Source organism: Heterodontus francisci, chromosome 2 (assembly GCF_036365525.1).
Source record: "Heterodontus francisci isolate sHetFra1 chromosome 2, sHetFra1.hap1, whole genome shotgun sequence".
In the NCBI taxonomy this organism is placed as follows: domain Eukaryota; kingdom Metazoa; phylum Chordata; class Chondrichthyes; order Heterodontiformes; family Heterodontidae; genus Heterodontus; species Heterodontus francisci.
In genome coordinates, this window is record NC_090372.1 from 195863595 (window position 1) to 195888272 (window position 24678).

The 24678-nt window shown below is 42.3% G+C and overlaps 1 protein-coding gene across 1 annotated transcript in view; it reads right to left on the minus strand.

Annotated features, from left to right (window-relative positions):
- Positions 1-24678, minus strand: part of ube3c (ubiquitin protein ligase E3C) — a 258339-nt gene that overhangs the window by 3651 nt on the left and 230010 nt on the right. Inside the window, exon 23 of the mRNA XM_068053400.1 lies at positions 7015-7145. Coding sequence (XP_067909501.1) covers positions 7015-7145 — 131 coding nt within the window. The remainder of the gene's footprint in view (positions 1-7014; positions 7146-24678) is intronic.

The following is a 24678-nucleotide window of genomic DNA, read 5'->3' on the forward strand; positions in this document are numbered from 1 at the left end:
TTAACTTATTAAACCATCATTGCCTGCAGGATGCGTTATTCTGGAACAGATGATTTTCTGAAAAAGATTTCAATCATCTTCTAAAATGGATTAGCGTTGACAGTGCTATTTCTTTTCTAATGAATTTTTGGACATTTATTGCACTTAATTAAAGATAAGGCAGCATTAGTACAGGGCAAAGTCAAAGTGCAGCCTCTGAGCAGAATGCTTATCAAGCAATGAAACTGCTGGTGAAAATGAATGCAAAGTAGTAACAGCTAAAAATGGATGGCTTAGAAAGCTTTATACGCTTGGCAGATTGTGTTCTGATTCACATTACATTAGTCTGGGCAATTCAGCCTCCTCAGTGCATATATAAATCTGTCTACTTATATTACACATGTTCATCTATCTGTGTTTTTCTATATTAGTCTTTGCATGTTGTCGACACATCTTGAAAATGCATTTGGTAGCTCACTTCAGATTGAGAATTGTGGAGAGATGAGAAGTTAGTACCACAAAAGGAAGGCTCAACGGGTTTACACAAGACACTTTTAAATTTGACACTTCATGTTCAGATAATAGGACAGCAGTGTTCACATTGATAAAATTGGCACCCTTTCGCTAACAGCAAAATTATAGACTTAGGTTTTTCATGATCTCGACTACAAAGCACCAAAATTAAAACTACCTACAGTAGCTAGCTGAACCATTATAGTCTAGGAAAGTTGCACTACTGAATTAACTGATTTCAGCTTGGATGGAGTCAGGAGAGAATAGAAAAAAGGAAAAAGCATACAAATTGCTGAATGCACAGGCTTTCCTTACCATTAGTGCTACAACATCAACGGGACCGTTAGTGTTAAAATGAGATATGAACCCTAGACCAATTTAAAGAATTATACGACAAGATCTCATGTTTTAAGACTTTTATTACAACTAAACTAAAACAAATTCCCATTAACTAAATAGTACTTTGTAAGTAGCTGATACCCCAAATTACAGAGAAAAGTATTTTCTTTACTTAGTTAAAACAGTTGAAAACCTCACACCGCACTTATACATTACACAATCCTTTTTGTTGGCGAAATCCTTTGCGGTTAGAAGTCTCAATCTCCTCCCAGTTGCAATGGGTTGAATCCCCCAGACCTTTCTCAAAGTCAGTGTCCTCTTTGCTCACTTCTCAGCACTTTCGACCTGAACATCCGTGAATACAGCGATTCGTGGTGATTCTTTCACTTCCTCGTAATCCTCAGCTTTCAAAACAGGTTGAAGACTTCGCAGCCTTTCGCTGTGACAGTATTCGCTGGGAGCAGCCTCACCCTTCTGAGGCTGCCACCACTGGTTGTCTTCCTTTCTTAGAGCCTGATCAGAGGCTGCCACCGCTGATCTTCTGTACAACCTGTCTGCTTTCAGAAAATCTGTTAAATTTATCTGGAATCAAAAGTCAATAACTTATTGCACTTTTCCAATATGCAAAGCCCAGAAATTTGGTTTCTGCAGAGCCACCTGAGCCTTCCATTGTTCCCAGGTGTTAATAGTTGCTTGATATATTTGCATCCTCAGAAATCACTGATTCCTTGTTTACAATCCAAAAGTCGTCCAATGGCGACACTCATTGTTCTTCAGGTGTTACCCCTGCAGTTTCTGGTTTTCAAAGCAAAAAGTCTTTGATCTGTGCTCTGTTGTCCTGGTAATCAAGATTTCAATCTTGTCTTTGAGAAGGGATGTGAGGTCACCGGACTTCACAGACTCCATATTAAATTTTAAAAATTATATTTTTAAAACAATCGTGTTACAAAGTCCAGCATTCACAACAATTAGATGTTTCTAATACAATCTAAGTATCTCTAATAATGCAACACGTTTTTCCTTTTTTTAAAAAAAGTCTTGGGATTATCATTTTTCAGGATATTGAAATATGCCATAAATTAGAATATTCTAATTTTTGTGAAACTTTCTGCGTTTAGATTACATTTTGTGCGACACTAAAAGCTTGTAGAAATATTGTAGGAAGGAAAAAGAAAAGTTTACTGAAACAAATATCTTTATATTACTGGAGACAGATTGTAAGTTTTTCCATTACAATATCTGGATGCAAACTCAGCTTTATAAAAAATATACTTGGTATGCAACTATGTATAATAATTTGAAAAATGATTTCCATTTCTGGTTGTCTCAAATATTAACACTCTTGACTGACATGAAGAGTCCCAAATTGCAATATAATATAAAGGGTCAAGAACTGTAAAGGTTAACAAGGATCAACTCAGTCAGGAGAATGCACACACTAGATAAGCACAATTTGGGCACTTTTATCTAGTAGTTATTTGGAAGTGATTAGTCAAATGCTTCTTAATCACAGCTATTTATTCTTCTCGCATTAAGTGATTAGTATCTTGCAAATTCATCCTGTTTTATTGATCAGTGGGTATTAATTGGAAGGCCTATAACATCATACCACAATAAGGGAGACTTTTACAGCTTAGTTCTACGTTATCATGCTCTGGATAAGTACCTAGAAAAAGATATGCATAGCACTGCATTGTAAAAATATAAAAGCTCAAGAAAATTCAAAACAGCATTTCAAATTGCTGCTAGACATTACGCAGACTCAAGTTAGCTCACAATTTATCACATAGCATTTTACTTCAGTTAATTCTACTAAAAGCACTACATTCATACAAAATGATACAACTATAAAGTAAACTTTTATATACTGTTACGACCAGGTGTGAAAGGTGTCTAGGGGTCTCTTGCTGTCTTTACCTGGTCTTATTCTAACAGGGTATAATTTTAAACACACTGTGTTTTGAGCGCCCTCTTTGTGAATCCTTGTTCACAGCTTTCCAATTATAAGACAAAGAAACCAATCCCCACAGGTTTGCTGAGGTTTAAAGAAAGTTGAAATTTTATTAAAATTTAAACTCTAATATGGTTAATGCCTACGGATATACAACACGCCCACGCTAGCATGCACACATGATACACACATGCAAATCGGGACAGAAAAGAGAGGAAAATATAGTACAGAGGTTTTTGAGGCAATATCAGTAGAGTTTCTTGTTTACTGTGCTTCGACCTCACTTAATTGTAGGTAGTCTTGCTATTGGTCGGGGCCCAGTGTTCTTCTTAAAACTTGTTCATGTAAGAGACTTTTCTCTGTTTGAGGTTCACGTGTTTTCATAAGATTCAGTTCCGTGGGAAAGAGATGGAGGCAGGCAGGACTGGAGAGGAGGTTCAGCTCCAACCGGGAGCGCGCACAGTTCAAATTCAAAACCTCCAACAGTCCGTCAGTCATGTGACCAAAACTGGTCTGACCACATCTTCTGTGTATTGGGGAAGCAACGACTGGGTCCCCATTGTTCCAACACTGTCGGTCACTATGCAAATATCTTTCCAGTCAGGGGCTTGCCATTTTAAGTTTTAATGTTCATGTGGTGAAATCATGTGTGCCTCAGTCTTGGCAGGTGGGGGGGTTTGCCTGACAATACATTAATGACCTGCTACAGGGAATAGGCACAATTTCAAAATTTGCAAATGACATGAACCTTGGAAGTGTAGTAAACAGTGATGGACTTCAAGAGGAAAGACAGGCTGCTGGATTGGGCAGATACATGGCAGATGAAATCCAACACAGAAAGGTGTGATGTGATACATTTTGTTAGGAAGAATAAGGAGAAAAAATACAAGCTAAATTATATAATTTTAAAGGGGGTGCAAGAAAGATAGATGCCTAGGGGTGTTTTGTGCACAATTCTTTGAAGGTGGTATGACAGGCTAACAGAGCAGCTATTAAGGCATATGAGATCTTGAGTTTTATAAATCAAGGCACAGAATACAAATGTCAGGAAGTTATGATAAACATATATAAAATAATAATTTGGCCCCAGGTGGAGTACTGTTTCCAATTCAGGGCACCAACACTTTAGGAAGGGTGTGAAGGCTTTGGAGAGGATACAGAAGAGATTTTTTTTATTTATTGACATGTGGGTGTGGCTGGCAAGGCCAGAATTTGTTGCCCATCCCTAATTTTGCTCTCGAGAAGGCGGTGGCAAGCTGCCTTCTTGGATCACTGCAGACCACGTGAATTATAGTTTCTCATAGCAGTTTTGATGTAAAGTGGCTTGCTGGGCCATTTCAGAGTGCAGTTAACAGTCAACCACATTGCTGTGGGTCTGGAGTCACACGCATGCCAGTCCAAGTATAAATGGCAGGTTTCGCTCTCTAAAGATGAGTGAACCATTTTAATGACAATCAGTAGTTCCATAGTTACTGCTGCAGACACTAGATTTTAATTCCAGATTTTTTAAAAAAACATATTAGGGATGCCTTTTTTAAAAAAAGGCTATTGAGCTGGTCACATTGAATTAACCTAAAACACGTTTTAAAAAAATATATATTAGTTTTCATCGGATGTAAGCATCGCTGGCAAGGTCAGGATTTGATCAATTGTATTGTTATGGGTTATGGGGAGAAGGCAGGGGAATGGAAATAAGGGAATTGATCTTTCAGAGAGCCGGTGTAGACACGATGGGCCGAATGGCCTCCTTCTGCACTAACGATTCTGTGATTCTGTTATCATGGTCATGGGATGCTCCAAACTGCATGAGTGAGAGAACAAGTTAAGTTTGGTCATAGTGTTTCAGCATGTGGTATGAACAAAGTGGGAAGCACCTGCTTAAATGTGTCAATCATAAAATAGCAAACTGTATCCAAATAAAACTACTGCTTTTGATTGTCTGCAGCAAATCAATAATGGCTCCTGCAAGGATGTCTTAATCGATCAGTACGCATTTCAGAGTTTTTTTTTCCTGTTGCAACTGGTATCAATCCACCGAAAGAATTATTATAATTAAGCAATACAGTTTAATGTTGTGATGGTCTTAAATTCATACCTCAAATTGCTCCATTACTATCAGTGACTAGCCAGTAACCACCCGGAGTGCTGTACTGCTCACAACTTAAGGTGGTAAGGATAAGAGTCAGATTTTGTATTGCTGCGTATTTTTCACCATTCAAGAGGACTTGGTACAAAATCTTCACATACTAACAAATAATCGTTACTGAAATGCCATTGGGGGAGAAAGGGCCACCTGCAGTAATGATGTATGAAAATTTCATTTGCTTGGTATTACACTTCATTGAAATCTGACTGATAACACTGCTTATGCAATGATTTGAATAATGCATCTGTTTCCTGGGCTCCTCAGAGCAGACCCTAAATTTCACTTTGCAAAGTTAGAAGAATTCACCACATGACACATACAAGAGCTTCATATTCAAAGTACTTGGCCCTACAGTTACATTTTCCCTTAATTACACCACTGACAGTTAAAGTGAATGTGAATTGACACCATCAAAAGGTTATAATAATCTGCTAGAATGCTGTTACTGCAAATAAGATGGTCAAATGATTCATGATAGGGTAGAATCATACTGGATAAAACAGATAATTGACTCTGACACTTGATGTATCTGTATGAACTGACATACAATTTACATTCAAAAGAGGAGTAAAGAATATAGTTACATAGTCAAAGTAAAATGGAATTACCAAGCTTTAATCAGTTCATGTCAGCTTTAATGTTATTAAGCTTACTTCATAAAATGGAGCAGTGAGATTGGTTTGCCAAGAGTTACATTTGCACTACACACTTTATTCAAGGATAAATATAGGAATAAGCCCTCAGTGCAAAAAGAAACCAAAGTACTCATCCAGGAAAAAAAACATTAAGTTTCAAATGCAAAATTTGAAGATGACACAAAACTTGAAAGTACAGCGAACTGTAAAGAGGTGCCCAGTGACATATTTTGGTAGGAAGAACGAGGGGAGGCAACATAAACTCAAGAGTATAATTCTATAGGGGGTACTGGAACACAGAAACCTGGGGGCATATGTGCACAAATCGTTGAAGGTGACAGGGTAGGTTGAGAAAGCATTTAAAAAGACATACTGAATCCTGGGCTTTATAAACAGAGGCACAGAGTACAAAAGGAAGTTATGATGAACCTTTATAAAACACTGGTTTGACTTCAACTGCAGTACTGTATCCAATTCTGGGCACCACACTTCAGGAAGGATGTGACAGCTTTAAAGAGGGTGCAGTAAAGATTTACGTGAATGGTTCCAAGAATGAGGAACTTCAATTACGTGGCTAGATTGGAGAAGCTGGGGCTGGGGAGTAGGTTGAGAAGAGATTTGATAGAGGTGTTCAAAATTATGAGGAGTCTAGATAGAGAAAAACTGTTCCCATTGGTGGAAGGATCGAGAACCAAAGGACACTGATTGAAACTGATTGTCAAAAGAACCAATGGTGATATGAGGAAAAATCTTTTATACAGTGAGTGGTTAGTATTTGGAATGCATTGCCCGAGTGTGGTGGAGACAGATTCAATCATGGCTTTCAAAAGGGATAAGCAACTGCAGGGAAAGAATCTTCAGCGCTACAGGGAAAGGGCACAGGAGTGGAACTAGCTAAATTGCTCTTGCAGAGAGGTGCCACAGGCTCGATGGGCTAAATGGCCTCCTTCTGTGCTGTGACCATTCTATGATTCTAAATAATAGGGAACCAACAGTCCAGTGAGAATGAGGAAATTAAAGAAATCAGGAATCCCTTGGGCTTCAGTGGATGCAATTTCTACACCCTAGTTAAACTGTGAATCCAAAATTTCTAGCATCATGTGCAGAGAGCTGACACAGCTGCACATATACACCTATGCTCCTAGTTTCAGAGACAACAACACTACGACGAGGCAACAGAGGCCCAGGAACATTGTGAGAAATATATAATTATGCTACAAATTTTATAATTGAATTGAGGCTCTCTGTTCTTGTATGCTTAAACAGTGTAGCAGGAAGTCAAATCCTTATCAAAGTGGCACTTCAAACAAATTCAGAACTTATCCATAGACTTGGAGAAAATCAGCTTTCTGCTATGCTGCTAGAAAGTTTAGAAATTGGGATTTAGATTCCATCTAAATATTTACAAGTCAATATGTGCAGAATACTTATAAAAGGTCTTTATCCCATACCTTAAATCCCAGCAGAGGTGGTCGAGAGCAACTGGTAACAAACTTCAGCAACTTGCGCTTTTCATCATTAGTGAAACTCTCCACCACATTCCAGAATATTTTAATGACCACATGGTCCGCTGAATAACCACCTAAAATGTGGGGGGGGGGGGGGGGGGGAGGGGGAAATATAGACACAGTCAATCTTCAGAGGCACTTTGAAAATTAAGATTTATCACAGATTTTCAAATATATCAGGAACCAATTTGAATATCACTTGGTAAATGCCAAAACGTACAACAGTTAAGAGTTCATCATCTGGAAATAGTCAAAAATCACTCTCAGGGCACTGTTCATGGTAAGTCAGAGGATGTGCTGTTCAATAAGTGCCATTCAATGTAGAATATGATGATCTGGAATTTCTTCTGCATTTGCACCTAGATAAAGCCATAATCTGGATGCAAACAAATTACATGGCTTAAAAGAGTGGGTAATGTAACTACAATACTCCCAAGTCTCCTCAATCTTCTACATCCATCCATCAAACTTTTCATCCAAACAAATATCCACCCACAAAATTGTCTATCACCTCAATTCTCAAATGTGAGTATCCACCAATTGTACTTGTTCAGGGGTTCTCAACATTGCAACCAGAGCAAAAGGAGTCATTTTTCTTGTCTTTTAACTGCAATTTTTTGAATGATAAATTTTTCTTCATCCTCACTATGATGTGCTTGGTATTTTCTGTTTCTTTTAATAGATCTTTTACATAAGTCATATTAAAACTTGAAAAGCTTTCCTAATAGCAAATTCCTAAACATGCTGTGTCTGATGTGCATAAATGTGTTAAGAGTTCAAACTGATATTTCTTCTTTGAATATGAAAATTTGTAGTAAGGGATCAGCACTTTGATTGGCTCCCCCGACAATTAATATGCTGATTTACACCCATTTTGAGGGCATTCTAATGAGATTGCGAGGATGCTTGGGTGAACTGAACATCAGTAAAATAGGTGCAACATGGGGCACATTTTCAGGTTGCATCCAGGAAGGAAACTCCAGGCCAATGAACTGTTCTACTAGTAAATGCAAGTCTGTTTTTCTTTTTTGTAAGCGTAGGTATGTGTTCCTTTAAAGCCTACAGATTGTAATTGCTTTACATTTCTGAAAAGAATGTTCAGGTCACTTACATGTCAGAACACTGGCTGTACTTTTGAGAAGGCCAGTGCAAGCATTCTGGCATTACGTCTGACACACAAACGTGAATTAGGCAGTATGCAAAATCTGGAGTGCTGACCTATCTCTCTATGTCTACCCATAAATAATTTGCACCTAGGAAGCATCAGTCATGCTTCAGGTGTCACATTTCATTATACATGTGAAGAAAATCCAGAAGTTGCTGGAAATGATTCGACACTTCTTCAGAGGGTGCGCTGTTCGCAGTCAAGCAGAAATCACTGAATTGACGAACTGACACTTTTGTAAGCTATTAGTCTCGCTGTAAAAACCCTTGAAAAAGTCACACCTTGTTGAAACAGGCATAACTAGGGTTTTAACTGCATACTAAGTTCATAATTACTGCTGTTAAACCTCATTTTATATTTGTGGAATGTCAAATTCATTACAATAAAAAAAATTAACATTTTCAGAAATTGTTTTAAAGTTAGTTTGATTTTTCAGTTTCTGCTTTAATACCATGTACATGTCCCATTTATTTTGCTTTCTAAAATCTTAATTAAAATGATAGTGAACTTTACTTCCTGGTTTGCTGTCTGTGAGGATACTTCAATGCGGTTGGTGACTTTTCCTGCTTCATGACATCACTGTTAGTGAACACTTGGAGATTCCCTTAACTTAGCGCCACATTCAAAGTGAATAATGGGGAAATCCATGCCTCAGATATCGCTAAATCTTTATGGGCAACTTTATTCGAGGTCAACGGCAAACACCTTGACTTTGCCGGTGACCATGAAATCTGAGTCAATTGACTATGTAGGCTTTAAAGGTACAGGCTAGGTTGCATAAATTCCATTCTAACAATAAGATAACACATTGTGCATAGCACAGTGCAAGAAAAGTCTAATGACTAAACAGTGTACCACCCTATCTATTTTGAACATTAGATTTGCCAACAAAAAGTACAAAAGAATTTGGAGCTGAAATTAGCCTCTGAGACCTAGAAAATCTCACTCTATTTACTGTTTTAAAAAAAGCCATTAATTTTCACTAACTGGTATTTCACTTAAGAGATGCCACAGGGTTGGTTGATGCAAGAAATGAGAGGAAAAATGCTGTCGGGAATGTTCCTTTGAGGTTTAGTTATGGCATGTTTTTTGAGGGAGAAAATATGGACCATTATTCAGCATCTAGCATGTTACAAATACCCAGGCAGTGTTTGATGCCAACAATGGATGCTTAAAATTAAAAAAAAAAATTCCACAGCATTAAAATCCCTTGCATTACTAAGCAAATTTAAAAAATAAATGTTTGAAAAGTACTCTGGTAGTCCAATAACTTTTATTAAGTTACTCATGAGAGCTGAATCTTTTCAATACATAACCTTTTAAATCATTTCTAGCCAGAGAGTTTTTTTCTTTTAATTGTTTTAGATAGTATAGCAGTTACAACAACCACCACCCGACCCCAAGCAAAACAGTATCCATGCATTTCCACTGATCTGTGCTTTCACTGGTACAATAGCAGGTCAAGCAGGCAGTATCCTGTGGCTGACTGCCTTCACAGCTGGGTGTTCAATAACTGGGGTGTCAAACATATAAACATGGCACCAAACATCACCTATAGACTGCAATTTCATCTTTCTTACGGATAATGTCAGATAAAAGGACAGTACTAATTGCAGAATTGGATTATCAGCGATGGGAACTGTTACCCTCCAGTGTATAATAAGCCTAGGATAGCCACTTGAAGAACAGACAGACACACAGTAAAACCAAAGAATAGGGACAGTGAATGTATTGGAATGGTGGCGACCTGCCTGCTCTTCAAAACCAATACACATGAATGACTGAGCATCTGGCTAATTGACCATTCATTCATTTTTCTATCTTCATCTTCCTCTATTTACTGTCTGTATTGTCTGAGTCTCTGTCAAATATCAGAAGTAGGATTTTATCATAAGGAAAATAATTTTAATTTCAACAGACAACAGGTCTGAAGAGGAACAGAATGAAAAATAAGGAAAGATTGGCTGGTAAATATTGCTGAACAGCAGCAATCATCTGCAAGGATGCACTGTCAATCTAAAGTAAAACCTGAGTAAGACATGCCCACCACAAGAGGTGTAAGACATGCCACCTCCTGGCCACAGAGCAAGCAGATGCTGGTCTCAGGTCCTGTCATGATGAGAAGGATGGTAGCAGAGCAGACACATATGAATTCTTCCCAAGATGTGCACAGATGGCTGACAGTGGTGCGAACCATTGCCCTGAAAGGAACAATGGGGATAAGAAATGTGCTGATATTAAGGTTCCGGATTGGGATGTGATAGCTAGCTGTGAGAAGCAAGAATTGTACTTTGACCATTGAATGGTTGGTGAGAGCAGTCAAATCCTTGATAAAGAAAAACTTTCATTTCGAGCGCTTTTCATAAGCACCAGATGTCTCAAAGCGTTTGAGGGATAAATATTGGCCAGAACATGGAGACTTCAAAATGTGTGGAGTTTGCAAGTTCTCCCTGTGTCTGCGTGGGTTTCCTCCGGGTGCTCCGGTTTCCTCCCACATGCCAAAGACTTGCAGGTTGATAGGTTAATTGGCCATTAGCAATTGCCCCTAGTATAGGTAGGTGGTAGGGAAATATAGGGACAGGTGGGGATGTGGTAGGAATATGGAGTTAGTGTAGGATTAGTATAAATGGGTGGTTGATGGTCGGCACAGACTCGGTGGGCCGAAGGGCCTGTTTCAGTGCTGTATCTCTAAACTAAACTAAACTAAATTAGCATTCTACCAATTTGTAAAGGGGACCATCTCTCAGCTGACACCAGTGTACCTGCATCCTTTCTTCATAGGCCAGGTCTTCAGCATCAACAATGTCATGATCAGACTCTGGCATTCTCTAGGTCATCTACCATCTGTGCTTCACTAATTGCAAAGTTATTTCTAGATTCCAGAATGGTCCCCGTGGATTAGAAAGTAGCAAATGTAACCCCGCTCTTCAAGAAAGGAGGGAAAGGGAAATAACAGGGATCTACAGACCAGTTAGTCAGTGAGAATCTATTAAGGAAGTGGTAACAGGGCACCTGGAAAATCACTATGATTAGGTAAACAGTTTTGTGAAAGGGAAATTGTTAGACAAATCTTTTAGATTTTTGAGGGTGTAACTAACAGGGCACATAAGGGGGAACCAGTGAGTAGTATATTGGATTTTCAGAAGGCATTCAGTAAGATGCCACACAAGTGGTTGTTACGCAAGATTACTGTTCATGGGATTTTAAAAAAATTCATGCTTGGGATCATCACTGGCAAGGCCAGCATTTATTGCCCAGACCTAATCGCCCTCGAGAAGGTGGTGGTGAGCTGCCATCTTGAACTGCGGCAGTCCATGTGATGTAGGTACACCAACAGACCTTTTTTCCTGTCATAGTTTGATACATTTAGAGGGCAGTTAAGAGTCAAACACATTGCTGTGGATCTGGAGTCATATATAAATGTGGCCAGATTTCCTCCCTCTGAACCATATGGGTTTTTAAACAACAATTTGGTAGTTTCACGGTAGTTCTTTCTTACTTTATACCAGATTTAATTAATTAATTTAATTCCTCCCAGCTGCTGTGATGGAATTTGAACTCATAACTCTGGAGCATTGGTCCAAGCCCCTGGATTACTAGTCCAATAACATTACCACTTGCTACCGCCCCCTTGAAGGTAATATACTAGCACAATGTTTTATTACCTGCACCCCCTCCCCCCGCTCCCAGCTCACCCCCTTCCCCCCCCTCTTCCCCTCGCCCCTACCCCTTGCAGCCCCCTTCCCAGCTCCCCCTCGCACCCACTTCCCTTCACCCCTTCCCACCGGCATCCACCTACCCCATGTAGTGGCCCTAACAACCCCACTGCCTTGTGGGCGTCTCGGGAGTGACCAAGGCTAAAGGAGTAAACCCTAACAGAAAATCCGGAGCGGAACCCCGAAGGCGGTCATGTGTCACCTTTGGCATGTTTCCGGCAGTTCCTGCAGCCATACCGGTGCCAAACGTCGTGCTCTGCACTCCTTTGGACCCCACCAGGAAGGTCGAGAGGGGGGGGTTTTGATGCTTGGGCAACTCACAACCTCCATACATTCCCCCAGGCATGTGCCATGGAGAGGACACTCCATAGTCGCCTCACAACAACCAAATCAACACGGAAGGCAGCAGTTACGGGTTATAAGTCCAGCTCAATTGGCGTAGAGATTGGGCGCCACGGGTTACCTTTGTCGGTGGGAGAGGTCATCGCATCTCACTGGACAGCTACCGCCCGCCTCAAACCGGGCAGCCCCCGGTCAGTAAGGTTCTGTCCCGCCACAGTCCACCTGCTTCAATGGGTGCTTGGAGCTCAGGGTCATTGCCCGACAAGTGGACCGTAACACCGCACCAAACAGCACGACCAAAAAATGAAAGAAGTTACCAGCCCTTCGTTGTGCAAGCTGGAACGTCAGAACTGTGTGTCTTGGCCTGTCGGAAGACCTTACACAAATCAACGATTCTGAGAAGACCGCCATCATTAACAACGAGCTCAGTAGACTCAATGTGGACATTGCAGCACTTCAGAAGACACGCCTCCCTGCGAGCGGATCGCTAAGAGAGCAAGACTACACCTTCTTCTGGTAGGGTAGGGATCCTGAAGAACCAAGACAGCATGGAGTGGGCTTCGCCATCAGAAACTCTTTGCTCAGCATGATACAGCCACCTTCAAATGGCTCGGAACGCATATTGTCCATCCGACTGTTCACCGCCTCTGGTCTAGTACACCTACTCAGCATCTATGCTCCAACACTCTGCTCCCCACCTGAAGCTAAAGACCAGTTCTACGAGGAACTCCATAATATCATTAGTAGCATCCCCAACACCGAACACCTGTTCCTGCTGGGGGACTTTCATGCCAGGGTCGGGGCCAACCATGACTCATGGCCCTCCTGCCTTGGGCACTATGGCATTGGAAGGATGAATGAGAATGGACAGAGACTGCTGGAGTTGTGTACTTATCATAACCTCTGCAACACCAACTCATTCTTTCACACTAAACCCTGTCACCAGGTTTCTTGGAGGCACCCAAGATCACGTTGTTGGCACCAGCTGGACCTCATCGTCACAAGGCAATCCTCTTTAAACAGTGTTCAAATCACACGCAGCTTCCGCAGTGCGAACTGTGACACCGACCACTCCCTGGTGTGCAGCAAGGTTAGCCTCAAACCAAAGAAGCTGCATCACTCCAAGCAGAAGGGCCACCCGCGCATCAACACGAGCAGAATTTCTCATGCACAGCTGTTACGTAAGTTTCTAAATTCACTTGAAAAAGCCCTTCAAAACACTCCTACAGGGGATGCAGAGACCAAGTGGTCCCACATCAGACGCCATCTATGACTCAGCAATGACCACCTATGGCAAACATGTGAAGCGGAATGCAGACGGGTTTCAATCTCACATTGAAGAGCTGGAACCTGTCATAGCCGCTAAGTGCATTGCACTGCTGAACTACAAGAAAGCCCCCAGCAAGTTAACATCCGTAGCACTTAAAGCATCCAGAAGCGCCACACAAAGAACAGCCAAGCGCTGCGCAAATGACTACTGGCAACACCTATGCAGTCATATTCAGCTGACCTCTGACCGTGGAAATATCAGAGGAATGTATGATGGCATTAAGAGAGCTTTTGGGCCAACCATCAAGAAGATCGCCCCCCTCAAATCTAAATCAGGGGACACAATCACTGACCAACGCAAGCAAATGGACCGCTGGGTGGAACATTACCTAGAACTGTACTCGAGGGAAAATGTTGGCACTGACACCGCCCTCAATGCAGCCCAGTCTCTGCCAGTCATGGATGAGCTGGACGTACAGCCAACAAAATCGGAACTCAGTGATGCCATTGATTCTCTAGCCAGCGGAAAAGCCCCTGGGAAGGACGGCATTACCCCTGAAATCAAGAGTGGCAAGCCTGCTATACTTTCAGCACTGTACGAACTGCTTTGCCTGTGCTGGGACGAGGAAGCAGTACCACAGGACATGCGCTTTGCCAATATCATCACCCTCTTTAAGAACAAGGGTGACCGTGGTGTCTGCAACACTACCAGGGAATCTCCCTGCTCAGCATAGTGGGGAAAGTCTTCGCTCAAGTCGCTCTAAACAGGCTCCAGAAGCTGGCTGAGCATGTCTACCCTGAGGCACAGTGTGGCTTTCGAGCAGAGAGATCCACCATGACATGCTGTTCTCCCTTTGCTAGCTACAGGAGAAATGCCATGAACAACAGATGCCCCTCTACGTTGCTTTCATTGATCTCACCAAAGCCTTTGACCTCGTCAGCAGACGTGGTCTCTTCAGACTACTAGAAAAGATTGGATGCCCACCAAAGCTACTAAGTATCATCACCTCATTCCATGACAATATGAAAGGCACAATTCAGCATAGCGGCGCCTCATCAGACCCCTTTCCCATCCTGAGTGGCGTGAAACAGGGCTGTGTTCTCGCACGTACACTGTTTGGGATCTTCTTCTCCCTGCTGCTCTCACATGCGTTCAAGTCTTAAGAAGGAATTTTCCTCCACACAAGATCAGGTGGCAGGTTGCTCAACCTTGCCCGTCTAAGAGAGAAGACCAAAGTACGGAAAGTCCTCATCAGGGAACTCCTCTTTGCTGACGATGCTGCATCAACAACTCACACTGAAGAGTGTCTGCAGAGACTCATTGACAGGATTGCAGCTGCCTGCAACGAATTTGGCCTAACCATCAGCCTCAAAAAAACGATCATGGGACAGGACGTCAGAAATGCCCGATCCATAAATATCGGCAACCACACTCTGGAAGTGGTTCAAGAGTTCACCTATCTAGGCTCAACTATCATCAGTAACCTGTCTCTCGATGCAGAATTCAACAAGCAAAATTATAGCTGGGGGAAAGGAAATTATGATGCGATTAGGCAAGATTTAGGATGCGTAGGATGGGGAAGGAAACTGCAGGGGATGGGAACAATCGAAATGTGGAGCTTATTCAAGGAGCAGCTACTGCGTGTCCTTGATAAGTATGTACCTGTCAGGCAGGGAGGAAGTTGTCGAGCGAGGGAGCCGTGGTTTACTAAAGAAGTTGAAGCGCTTGTCAAGAGGAAGAAGGCGGCTTATGTTAGGATGAGACGTGAAGGCTCAGTTAGGGCGCTTGAGAGTTACAAGCTAGCCAAGAAGGATCTAAAGGGAGAGCTAAGAAGAGCAAGGAGAGGACACGAGAAGTCATTGGCGGATAGGATCAGGGAAAACCCTAAGGCTTTCTATAGGTATATCAGGAATAAAAGAATGACTAGAGTTAGATTAGGGCCAATCAAGGATAGTAGTGGGAAGTTGTGTGTGGAATCAGAGGAGATAGGGGAAGTGTGAAATGAATATTTTGCGTCAGTATTTACAGTAGAGAAAGAAAATGTTGTCGAGGAGAATACTGAGATTCAGGCTACTAGGCTAGATGGGATTGAGGTTCACAAGGAGGAGGTGTCATCAATTTTAGAAAGTGTGAAAATAGATAAGTCCCCTGGGCCAGATGGGATTTATCCTAGGATTCTCTGGGAAGCTAGGGAGGAGATTGCAGAGCCTTTGTCCTTGATCTTTATGTCGTCATTGTCGACAGGAATAGTGCCGGAAGACTGGAGGAAAGCAAATGTTGTCCCCTTGTTCAAGAAGGGGAGTAGAGACAGCCCTGGTAATTATAGACCTGTGAGCCTTACTTCGGTTGTGGGTAAAATGTTGGAAAAGGTTATAAGAGACAGGATTTATAATCATCTTGAAAAGAATAAGTTCATTAGAGATAGTCAGCACGGTTTTGTGACGGGTAGGTCGTGCCTCACAAACCTTATTGAGTTTTTCGAGAAGGTGACCAAACAGGTGGATGAGGGTAAAGCAGTGGATGTGGTGTATATGGATTTCAGTAAGGCGTTTGATAAGGTTCCCCACGGTAGGCTATTGCAGAAAATACGGAAGTATGGGGTTGAAGGTGATTTAGAGCTTTGGATCAGAAATTGGCTAGCTGAAAGAAGACAGAGGGTGGTGGTTGATGGCAAATGTTCATCCTGGAGTTTAGTTACTAGTGGCGTACCGCAAGGATCTGTTTTGGGGCCACTGCTGTTTGTCATTTTTATAAATGACCTGGAAGAGGGTGCAGAAGGGTGGGTTAGTAAATTTGCGGATGACACTAAGGTCGGTGGAGTTGTGGATAGTGCCAAAGGATGTTGTAGGGTACAGAGGGACATAGATAGGCTGCAGAGCTGGGCTAAGAGATGGCAAATGGAGTTTAATGCGGAAAAGTGCGAGGTGATTCACTTTGGAAGGAGTAACAGGAATGCAGAGTACTGGGCTAATGGGAAGATTCTTGGTAGTGTAGATGAACAGAGAGATCTTGGTATCCAGGTACATAAATCCCTGAAGGTTGCTACCCAGGTTAATAGGGCTGTTAAGAAGGCATATGGTGTGTTAGCTTTTATTAGTAGGGGGATCGAGTTTCGGAGCCACGGGGTCATGCTGCAGCTGTACAAAACTCTGGTGAGACCCCACCTGGAGTATTGCGTGCAGTTCTGGTCACCGCATTATCGGAAGGATGTGGAAGCTTTGGAAAGGGTGCAGAGGAGATTTACTAGGATGTTGCCTGGTATGGAGGGAAGGTCTTACGAGGAAAGGCTGAGGGACTTGAGGTTGTTTTCGTTGGAGAGAAGGAGGAGGAGAGGTGACTTAATAGAGACATATAAGATAAACAGAGGGTTAGATAGGGTGGATAGTGAGAGTCTTTTTCCTCGGATGGTGATGACAAACACGAGGGGACATAGCTTTAAGTTGAGGGGTGATAGATATAGGACAGATGTCAGAGGTAGTTTCTTTACTCAGAGAGTAGTAGGGGCGTGGAACGCCCTGCCTGCAGCAGTAGTAGACTCGCCAACTTTAAGGGCATTTAAGTGGTCATTGGATAGACATATGGATGAAAATGGAATAGTGTAGGTCAGATGGTTTCACAGGTCGGCGCAACATCGAGGGCCGAAGGGCCTGTACTGCGCTGTAATGTTCTAAAAAATAAATCTAAAAAAAAAGCGCATCGGAAAGGCATCCTCTGCTATGTCCAGACTGGCCAAGAGTGTGTGTGGGAAAATGGCGCACCGACACAGAACACAAAGGTCCGAGTGTATCAAGCCTGTGTCCTCAGTACCTTGCTCTACGGCAGCGAGGCTTGGACAACGTACGTCAGCCAAGAGCGACGTCTCAATTCATTCCATCTTCGCTGCCTCCGGAGAATCCTTGGCATCAGGTGGCAGGACCGTATCTCCAACACAGAAGTCCTCGAGGTGGCCAACATACCCAGCATATACACCCTACTAAGCCAGCGGCGCCGGAGATGGCTTGGCCATGTGAGCCGCATGGAAGAGGGCAGGATCCCCAAGGACACATTGTACAGCGAGCTCGTCACTGGTATCAGACCCACCGGCCATCCTTGTCTCCGCTTTAAAGACGTCTGCAAACGCTACATGAAGTCCAGTGACATTGATCACAAGTCGTGGGAGTCAGTTGCCAGCCATCGCCAGAGCTGGCAGGCAACCATAAAGGCGGGGCTAATGCGTGGCGAGTCGAAGAGACTTAGCAGTTGGCAGGAAAAAAGACAGAAGTGCAAGGAGAGAGCCAACTGTGTAACAGCCCCGGCAACCAATTTTATCTGCAGCACCTGTGGAAGAGTCTGTCACTCTAGAATTGGCCTTTATAGCCACCCCAGGCACTGCTTCACAAACCACTGACCACCTCCAGGTGCTTATCCATTGTTTCTAGAGACAAGGAGGCCAAAGATAGATAAAATTGGAGAACTGGTTAACAGACAGTCGGAATAAATTTTGGATTGGCAGGTTATTACGAGTGGTGCCACAACGATCAGTGGTTGGGCCTCAGCTTTTTACAATCTAGATCAACGGTTCAAGAGGGGTCCGAATGTAATATATCCGAATGTAACAATACAAAATAAACTGAGGAGATACAAAAAGACTGCAAAGGGATAAGATCAGTTAAGTGATTGGGCAAGAAGGTGACAAACGGAATATAATGTGGGTAAGTATGAAATCATCCACTTTGGTTAGAAGAATGGAAAATTAAATTATTTTTTAAAAAGGTGACAGGTTAGTAAATGTTAGGATTCAGAGTAATTTGGGAGTCCTTGTACATGAATCACAAAGTTGAAATGCAGGTACAACAAGCAATTAGAAGGTAAATGGTATGACCGTCTTTATTGCAAGTGAGTTGGAGAATAAGAGTAAGGAAGTCTTGCTGCAATTACACAGGGCTTTGGTGAGACCACACCTGGATTACAGTTTAGTGATACAGCACTGAAACAGGCCCTTCGGCCCACCGAGTCTGTGCCGACCATCAACCACCCATTTTTATACTAATCCTACACTAATTCCATATTCCTACCACATCCCCACCTGTCCCTATATTTCCCTACCACCTACCTATACTGGGGGCAATTTATAATGGCCAATTTACCTATCAACCCGCAAGTCTTTGGCATGTGGGAGGAAACTGGAGCACCCGGAGGAAACCCACGCAGACACAGGGAGAACTTGCAAACTCCACACAGGCAGTACCCAGAATTGAACCCGGGTCGCTGGAGCTGTGAGGCTGCAGTGCTAACCACTGCGCCACTCTGCCACAGTGTATTGTTTTAATCTCCTGACCCAAGGAAGGATATACTTGCCTTACAAGAGGTGCAACAAAGGATCCAGGGATGAGGGGACTATCCTATGAGGAAAGATTGAGTATAATGGGCCGTTATTCTCAGGAGTTTAGAACGATTAGAGGTGATCTCATTGAAACGTATAAATTCTATAATGGGTTGTGCACATCGCTGGCCAGGCCAGTATTTATTGCCCATCCCTAATTGCCCTTGAGAAGGTGGCGGTGAGCTGCAGTCTTGAACTGCTGAAGTCCATGTGGGGTAGGTACAACAACAGTGCTGTTAGGAAGGGAGTTCCAGGATTTTGACCCAGCGACAATGAAGGAATGGTGATATAGTTCCAAGTCAGGATGGTGTGTGACTTGGAGGGGAACTTGCAGGTGGTGGTGTTCCCATGCATCTGCTGCCCTTGTCCTTCTAGGTGGTAGAGGTCGCTGGTTTGGAAGGTGCTGTCGAAGGAGCCTTGGTGCGTTGCTGCAGTGCATCTTTTAGATGGTACATACTGCTGCCACTATGTGTCAGTGGTGGAGGAAGTGAATGTATGTGCATGGGGTGCCAATCAAGCGGGCTGCTTTGTCCTGGATGGTGTTGAGCTTCTTGAATGTTGTTGAGCTGCACCCATCCAGGCAAATGAAGAGTATTCCATCACAGTCCTGACTTGTGCCTTGTGGATGGTGGACAGGCTTTGGGGAGCTAGGTGGGGAGTTAGGTGGTGAGTTACTCGCCGCAGGATTCCTAGCCTCTGACCTGCTCTTGTAGCCACGGTATTTATATGGCTACTCCAGTTCAGCTTCTGGTCAATGGTAACACCCAGGATGTTGATCGTGGGGGATTCAGTGATTGTAATGCCACTGAATGTCAAGGGGAGCTGGTTAGATTCTCTCTTGTTGGAGATGGTCTTTGGCTGGCACTTGTGTGGCGCAAATGTTACTTGCCACACATCAGCCCAAGCCTGGATATTGTCCAGGTCTTGCTGCATTTCTACACTGACTGCTTCAGTATCTGAGTCATCACAAATGGTGCAGAACATTGTGCAATCATCAGCGAACATCCCCACTTCTGACCTTATGATTGAAGGAAGGTCATTGATGAAGCAGCTGAAGATGGTTGGGCCTAGGACACTACCCTGAGGAACTCCTGCAGCAATGTCTTGGAGCTCAGATGATTGACCTCCAACAACCATAACCATCTTCCTTTGCGCTAGGTATGACTCCAACCAGCAGAGAGTTTTCCCCGATTCCCATTGACTCCAATTTATCCAGGGCTCCTTGGTGCCATACTCGGTCAAATGCTGCCTTGATGTCAAGGACAGTCACTCTCACCTCACCTCGAGTTCAGCTCTTTGGTCCACGTTTGAACCAAGGCTGTGATGAGGTCAGGAGCTGAGTGGCCCTGGCAGAACCCAAACTGAGTGTCACTGAGCAGGTTATTGCTAAGCAAGTGCCGCTTGATAGCACTGTTGATGACACCTTCCATCACTTTACTGAAGATTGGGTGTAGACTTAAAGGGTGGTAATTGGCCGGGTTGGACGTGTCCTGCTTTTTATGTACATGACATCCCTGGGTAATTTTCCACATTGCAGGGTAGATGCCAGTGTTGTAGCTGTACTGAAACAGCTTGGCTAGGGGCACGGCAAGTTCTGGAACACAGTTCTTCAGTACTATTGCCAGAATGTTGTCAGGGCCCACAGCCTTTGCATTATCCAGTGCCTTCAGTTGTTTCTTGATAGCTTTCGGAATGAATCGCATTTGCTGAAGACCTGCATCCGTTATCCTCGGGACTTCAGGAGGAGGCTGAGATGGATCATCCATTCGGCACTTCTGGCTGAAGATTGTTGCAAATGCTTCAGCTTTATCTTTTGCACTGATGTGCTGGGCTCCCCCATCATTGAGGATGGGGATATTTGTGGAGCCACCTCCTCCAGTTAGTTGTTTAATTGTCCACCACCATTCATGACTGGATGTGGCAGCACTGCAAAGCTTAGATTTGATCCATTGGTTATGGGATCGCTTAGCTCTGTCTATTGCATGCTGCTTGACAGGGTAGATGCTGAGCGGCAGCTTCCCTTAGAAGGAGAATCTAGATCTAGGGGTCATAATCTCAGCGTCAGCCATTTAGGACTGAGATAAGGAGAAACCGTTTCACTCAGAGGGTTTTGAATCTTTGGAATTCTGTACCCCAGAGGGCTGTGGATGCTCAGTCAATGAATGTACTCAAGGCAGATTGATTGATTTTTGGGCATTAAGGGAATGAAGGGATTTGGGCAGGGAAATGGAGTTGATTAGAAGTCCAGCCATGATCTTATTAAATGGCAGTCTCGGCTCGAGGTGCCATATGATCTACTTCTGTTCCTATTTCTTATGTTATGTAAAACATTCAAAATGCTACCATAATTCACCATTCAGTACTGGGTGCATATTGCATGACACTCTGGACCAGTCCAAACATACAGGAACCTTGACAATATCCCAATGGTTTGCATAATTCATACGCTTCATTGGAGTGTTCCTTTGCAGCACAGGCAGACCTACAAAAAGCCATGGGAGTAGAAGGCATTCCTCCTAGTTACCCAGGAGCTATCCTGTCCTTTGCATCGGCTGTTAAAATACAGTGAGACACTGGGCTGTATTAATGCATCAGTGAGAGTTATCAGCATGTTGTAAATTCATGTACAAGCAGCTCTATAAAGACATAATTATCAACCTTCTCTTAAACCAGGAATTGAAGCTAAAATTTTTCTGAGTTGAGACTTCCTAGTGAGACAGCAGTCAGCCCCAGCCGATTGCTCCAGGCAGTAAAATTCAATAAACGTAGCATAACTGATACTGATGTAGATCCCCTTACAACAAACTAAGTCCATGGTACGGAACATTCATGGACCACTTTCTAGCTTTATTGATTACCATCATCCTTTTACAAAATAATGTTGGCAATTCAATTTATTTGCAGGCTTTTTTTTCTAACTTGTGTTATTGCTAGGTGACAGCTGACATAATGCATTAGTGGCTCTGGGGCCTCAGTTATTTACAATCTCTTCATAACTTAGACAAAGAGACTGAAAGTAATGTGTACAAGTTTGCTGACTATAGAAAGCTGGGTGGGAATGTCAGCTGTGAGGAGGACACAAAGAGGCTGCAAGGAGATATAGACAGGTTACCTGAGTGGGCAACAAAGTGGCAGATGGATTATACTGTGGGGAGGTGGGAGGTTATGCAGTTTGGTATTAAGAATAGAAAAGCAGAATATTTTTAAAAGGCATGACATTTTTCAATGTTGATGGTCAGAGGGAATTGGGTGCACTCATTCAAGGAACTCAAATTTAGGATGAAGATGCAGCAAGCAATTATGAAGGGAAATGGCACGTTGGCCTTTATTGCAGGGGGATTAGAGTACAAGAATAAGCAAGTCTTGCTACAATTGTACAGGGCTCTGGTGAGATCACACCTAGAGTATTGTGCATAGTTTTGGTCTCCATATCTAAGGAAGGATATACTTGCTTTGGAGGTGGCACAGCACAGGCTCACTATATTGGTTCCTGGGATGAGAGGGTTGTTCCATGATGAGAGACTGAGTTAATTGGGCCTATATTCTCTGGAGTTAAGAATGAGAGGTATTCTCAAGGAAACATACAAGATTCTGAAAGAAATAAAAGCAAAATACTGCAGATGCTGGAAATCTGAAATAAAAACAAGAAATGGTGGAAATACTCAGCAGGTCTGACAGCATCTGTGCAGACAGAAGCAGAGGTAACATTTCAGGTCAGTGACCCTTCATCAGAACTGGCAAATATTAGAAATGTAATAGGTTTTACGCAAATAAAGCAGGGGTGGGGCAAGAGATAACAAAAAAGGTGTAGATAGGACAAGGTCACAGAGAATAACTGACCAGAAGGTCATAGAGCAAAGGCAAACAGTATGTTAATGGTGTGGTGAAAGACAAAGCGTTAGTGCAGAGAGGGTGTTAATAGACAGAAAATGAACAGCCCTGGCCCAAAGCACAAATATGAAAAAAAGTGGGTAGGCACAGTAGAAACAAACTGAACTAAAATAAAATAAATAAAAAAGAAAAAATAACGAAAAATAATAAAAAAGGGGGCCTGCCTGAAAGGGCTCGACAGGATAGACATTGAGAGGTTGTTTCCCCTGCCTGGGGAATTTCAAACACAGGGGGTACAGTCTCAGGATAAGGGGTTGATCATTTAGGAGTTAGATGAGGATAAACTTCTTCACTCAAAGGGTTGTAAATCTTTGGAATTCTCTACCCCAGAGGGTACTGGATACTCCATTGTTGAGATTTTAAAGGCTGAGATACAGATTTTTGATCCGTCAGGGAATCAAGGGATATGGGTGCGAAAATGGAGTTGAGGCAGATGATCAGCCATGATTGAACTGAATGGCGAAGCCATTCGTTCTATGCCTGCTCCTATTTATGTTCTTATTATGCCTTTAATGTGGAAGGACACTCATAAAAGGGTATTAATGTCTATGATGTTGAAGGTATAAATAATTTTCAACCTATGGTTCATTACGATTTAGTCTAATCCATTTATATTGTGTGCAGAATTGGAGATTTGGCAATGCATACAAGTAAATCAATTAAGAGGTTCAAATGGAATCATTTATATTGCAACAGAAATTAGCTATATTTCTGAAATTATTTAAGTTAGACTGTTGCAATAACTAAATGTTTTCTGAAATCCAGTTAGCACCATCATGTTAAAGATACCCACCCACACATAAAAGCATTAACCAACACCTGAAGACCATACAAACTAGGAGACCTAAATGAGAAAGGAAATGAATGCAGCTGTTTGCCAAACTATAACAAGCTGAATTATGGTTTTTCAATATGTTCTGCCCTTCAAACATATTAGTCAAACAGCATCTTTTATTCAGGGAACTAATCAATTGTAGGTTACTTGGATTTGAAAATTAATGCTAGAACATCAGCACTTTAACACATTGACAGGTAAAAAAGAATCGCAAGCTTACTTCAATAAAAACAGTGACGTATATGATTAGGGCTATAATGCTACATGTGGTGGAAATATCGATAAAACAAATGTAAACAACTGGACACAATTGCATTGTAGGAAGTCCTGATGGAAATGATTGCACTTTGTTGGATGCAAATTGTAAACCCTGAATATTGCCACGCAACACCACGCTTTATTTGCCTTTTCTTTGGTATAGAGCATTCCAAAGTTAATTTCTGGAGTTCTGCAAATCAGGAGGTAGACAGGTATGTTATGATCAAATGCCAACTAAAGGTCCTGTGAAATTAGAGAGGTCTGTGAAGTAGATTTAATTGCAAGCATGATTTATGCACACAGTTAACATATTTTATTACTAAGCATTTTCTTACTGCCATTAAATACAGTGCACTTGGATTAAAATTTTAAATACAAAAGATGATTAGCAACATTTACTATCAGAATACATTTCACCTCTTTATCTACGCAGAAAAAAAATTGCAACCAGAAATTAGAACTTTATAAGTAGCAAGCTACATAGAATATAATAACTGGAGAAATTTCAATTATGTATACAAAGTTTTAAAAAAACACAGTATATCCATACGGGCTTAGATGTTGTTTAACTTTGGCTTTCCCCACACATTTTCCTTCTTTATTCATCATTACAACACACAAAGTAGCAGTACTTTGCAGATTAATGATAAAAAACATTCCTGCAAACAAGACAGCCTCGATGTTTAGCTGACCAATGAATAAACCTCCTCAGACTTGCCATAAAAAAGGATTTCAAAATGGTTAGGACAGTTATTTTAACCCTGACAC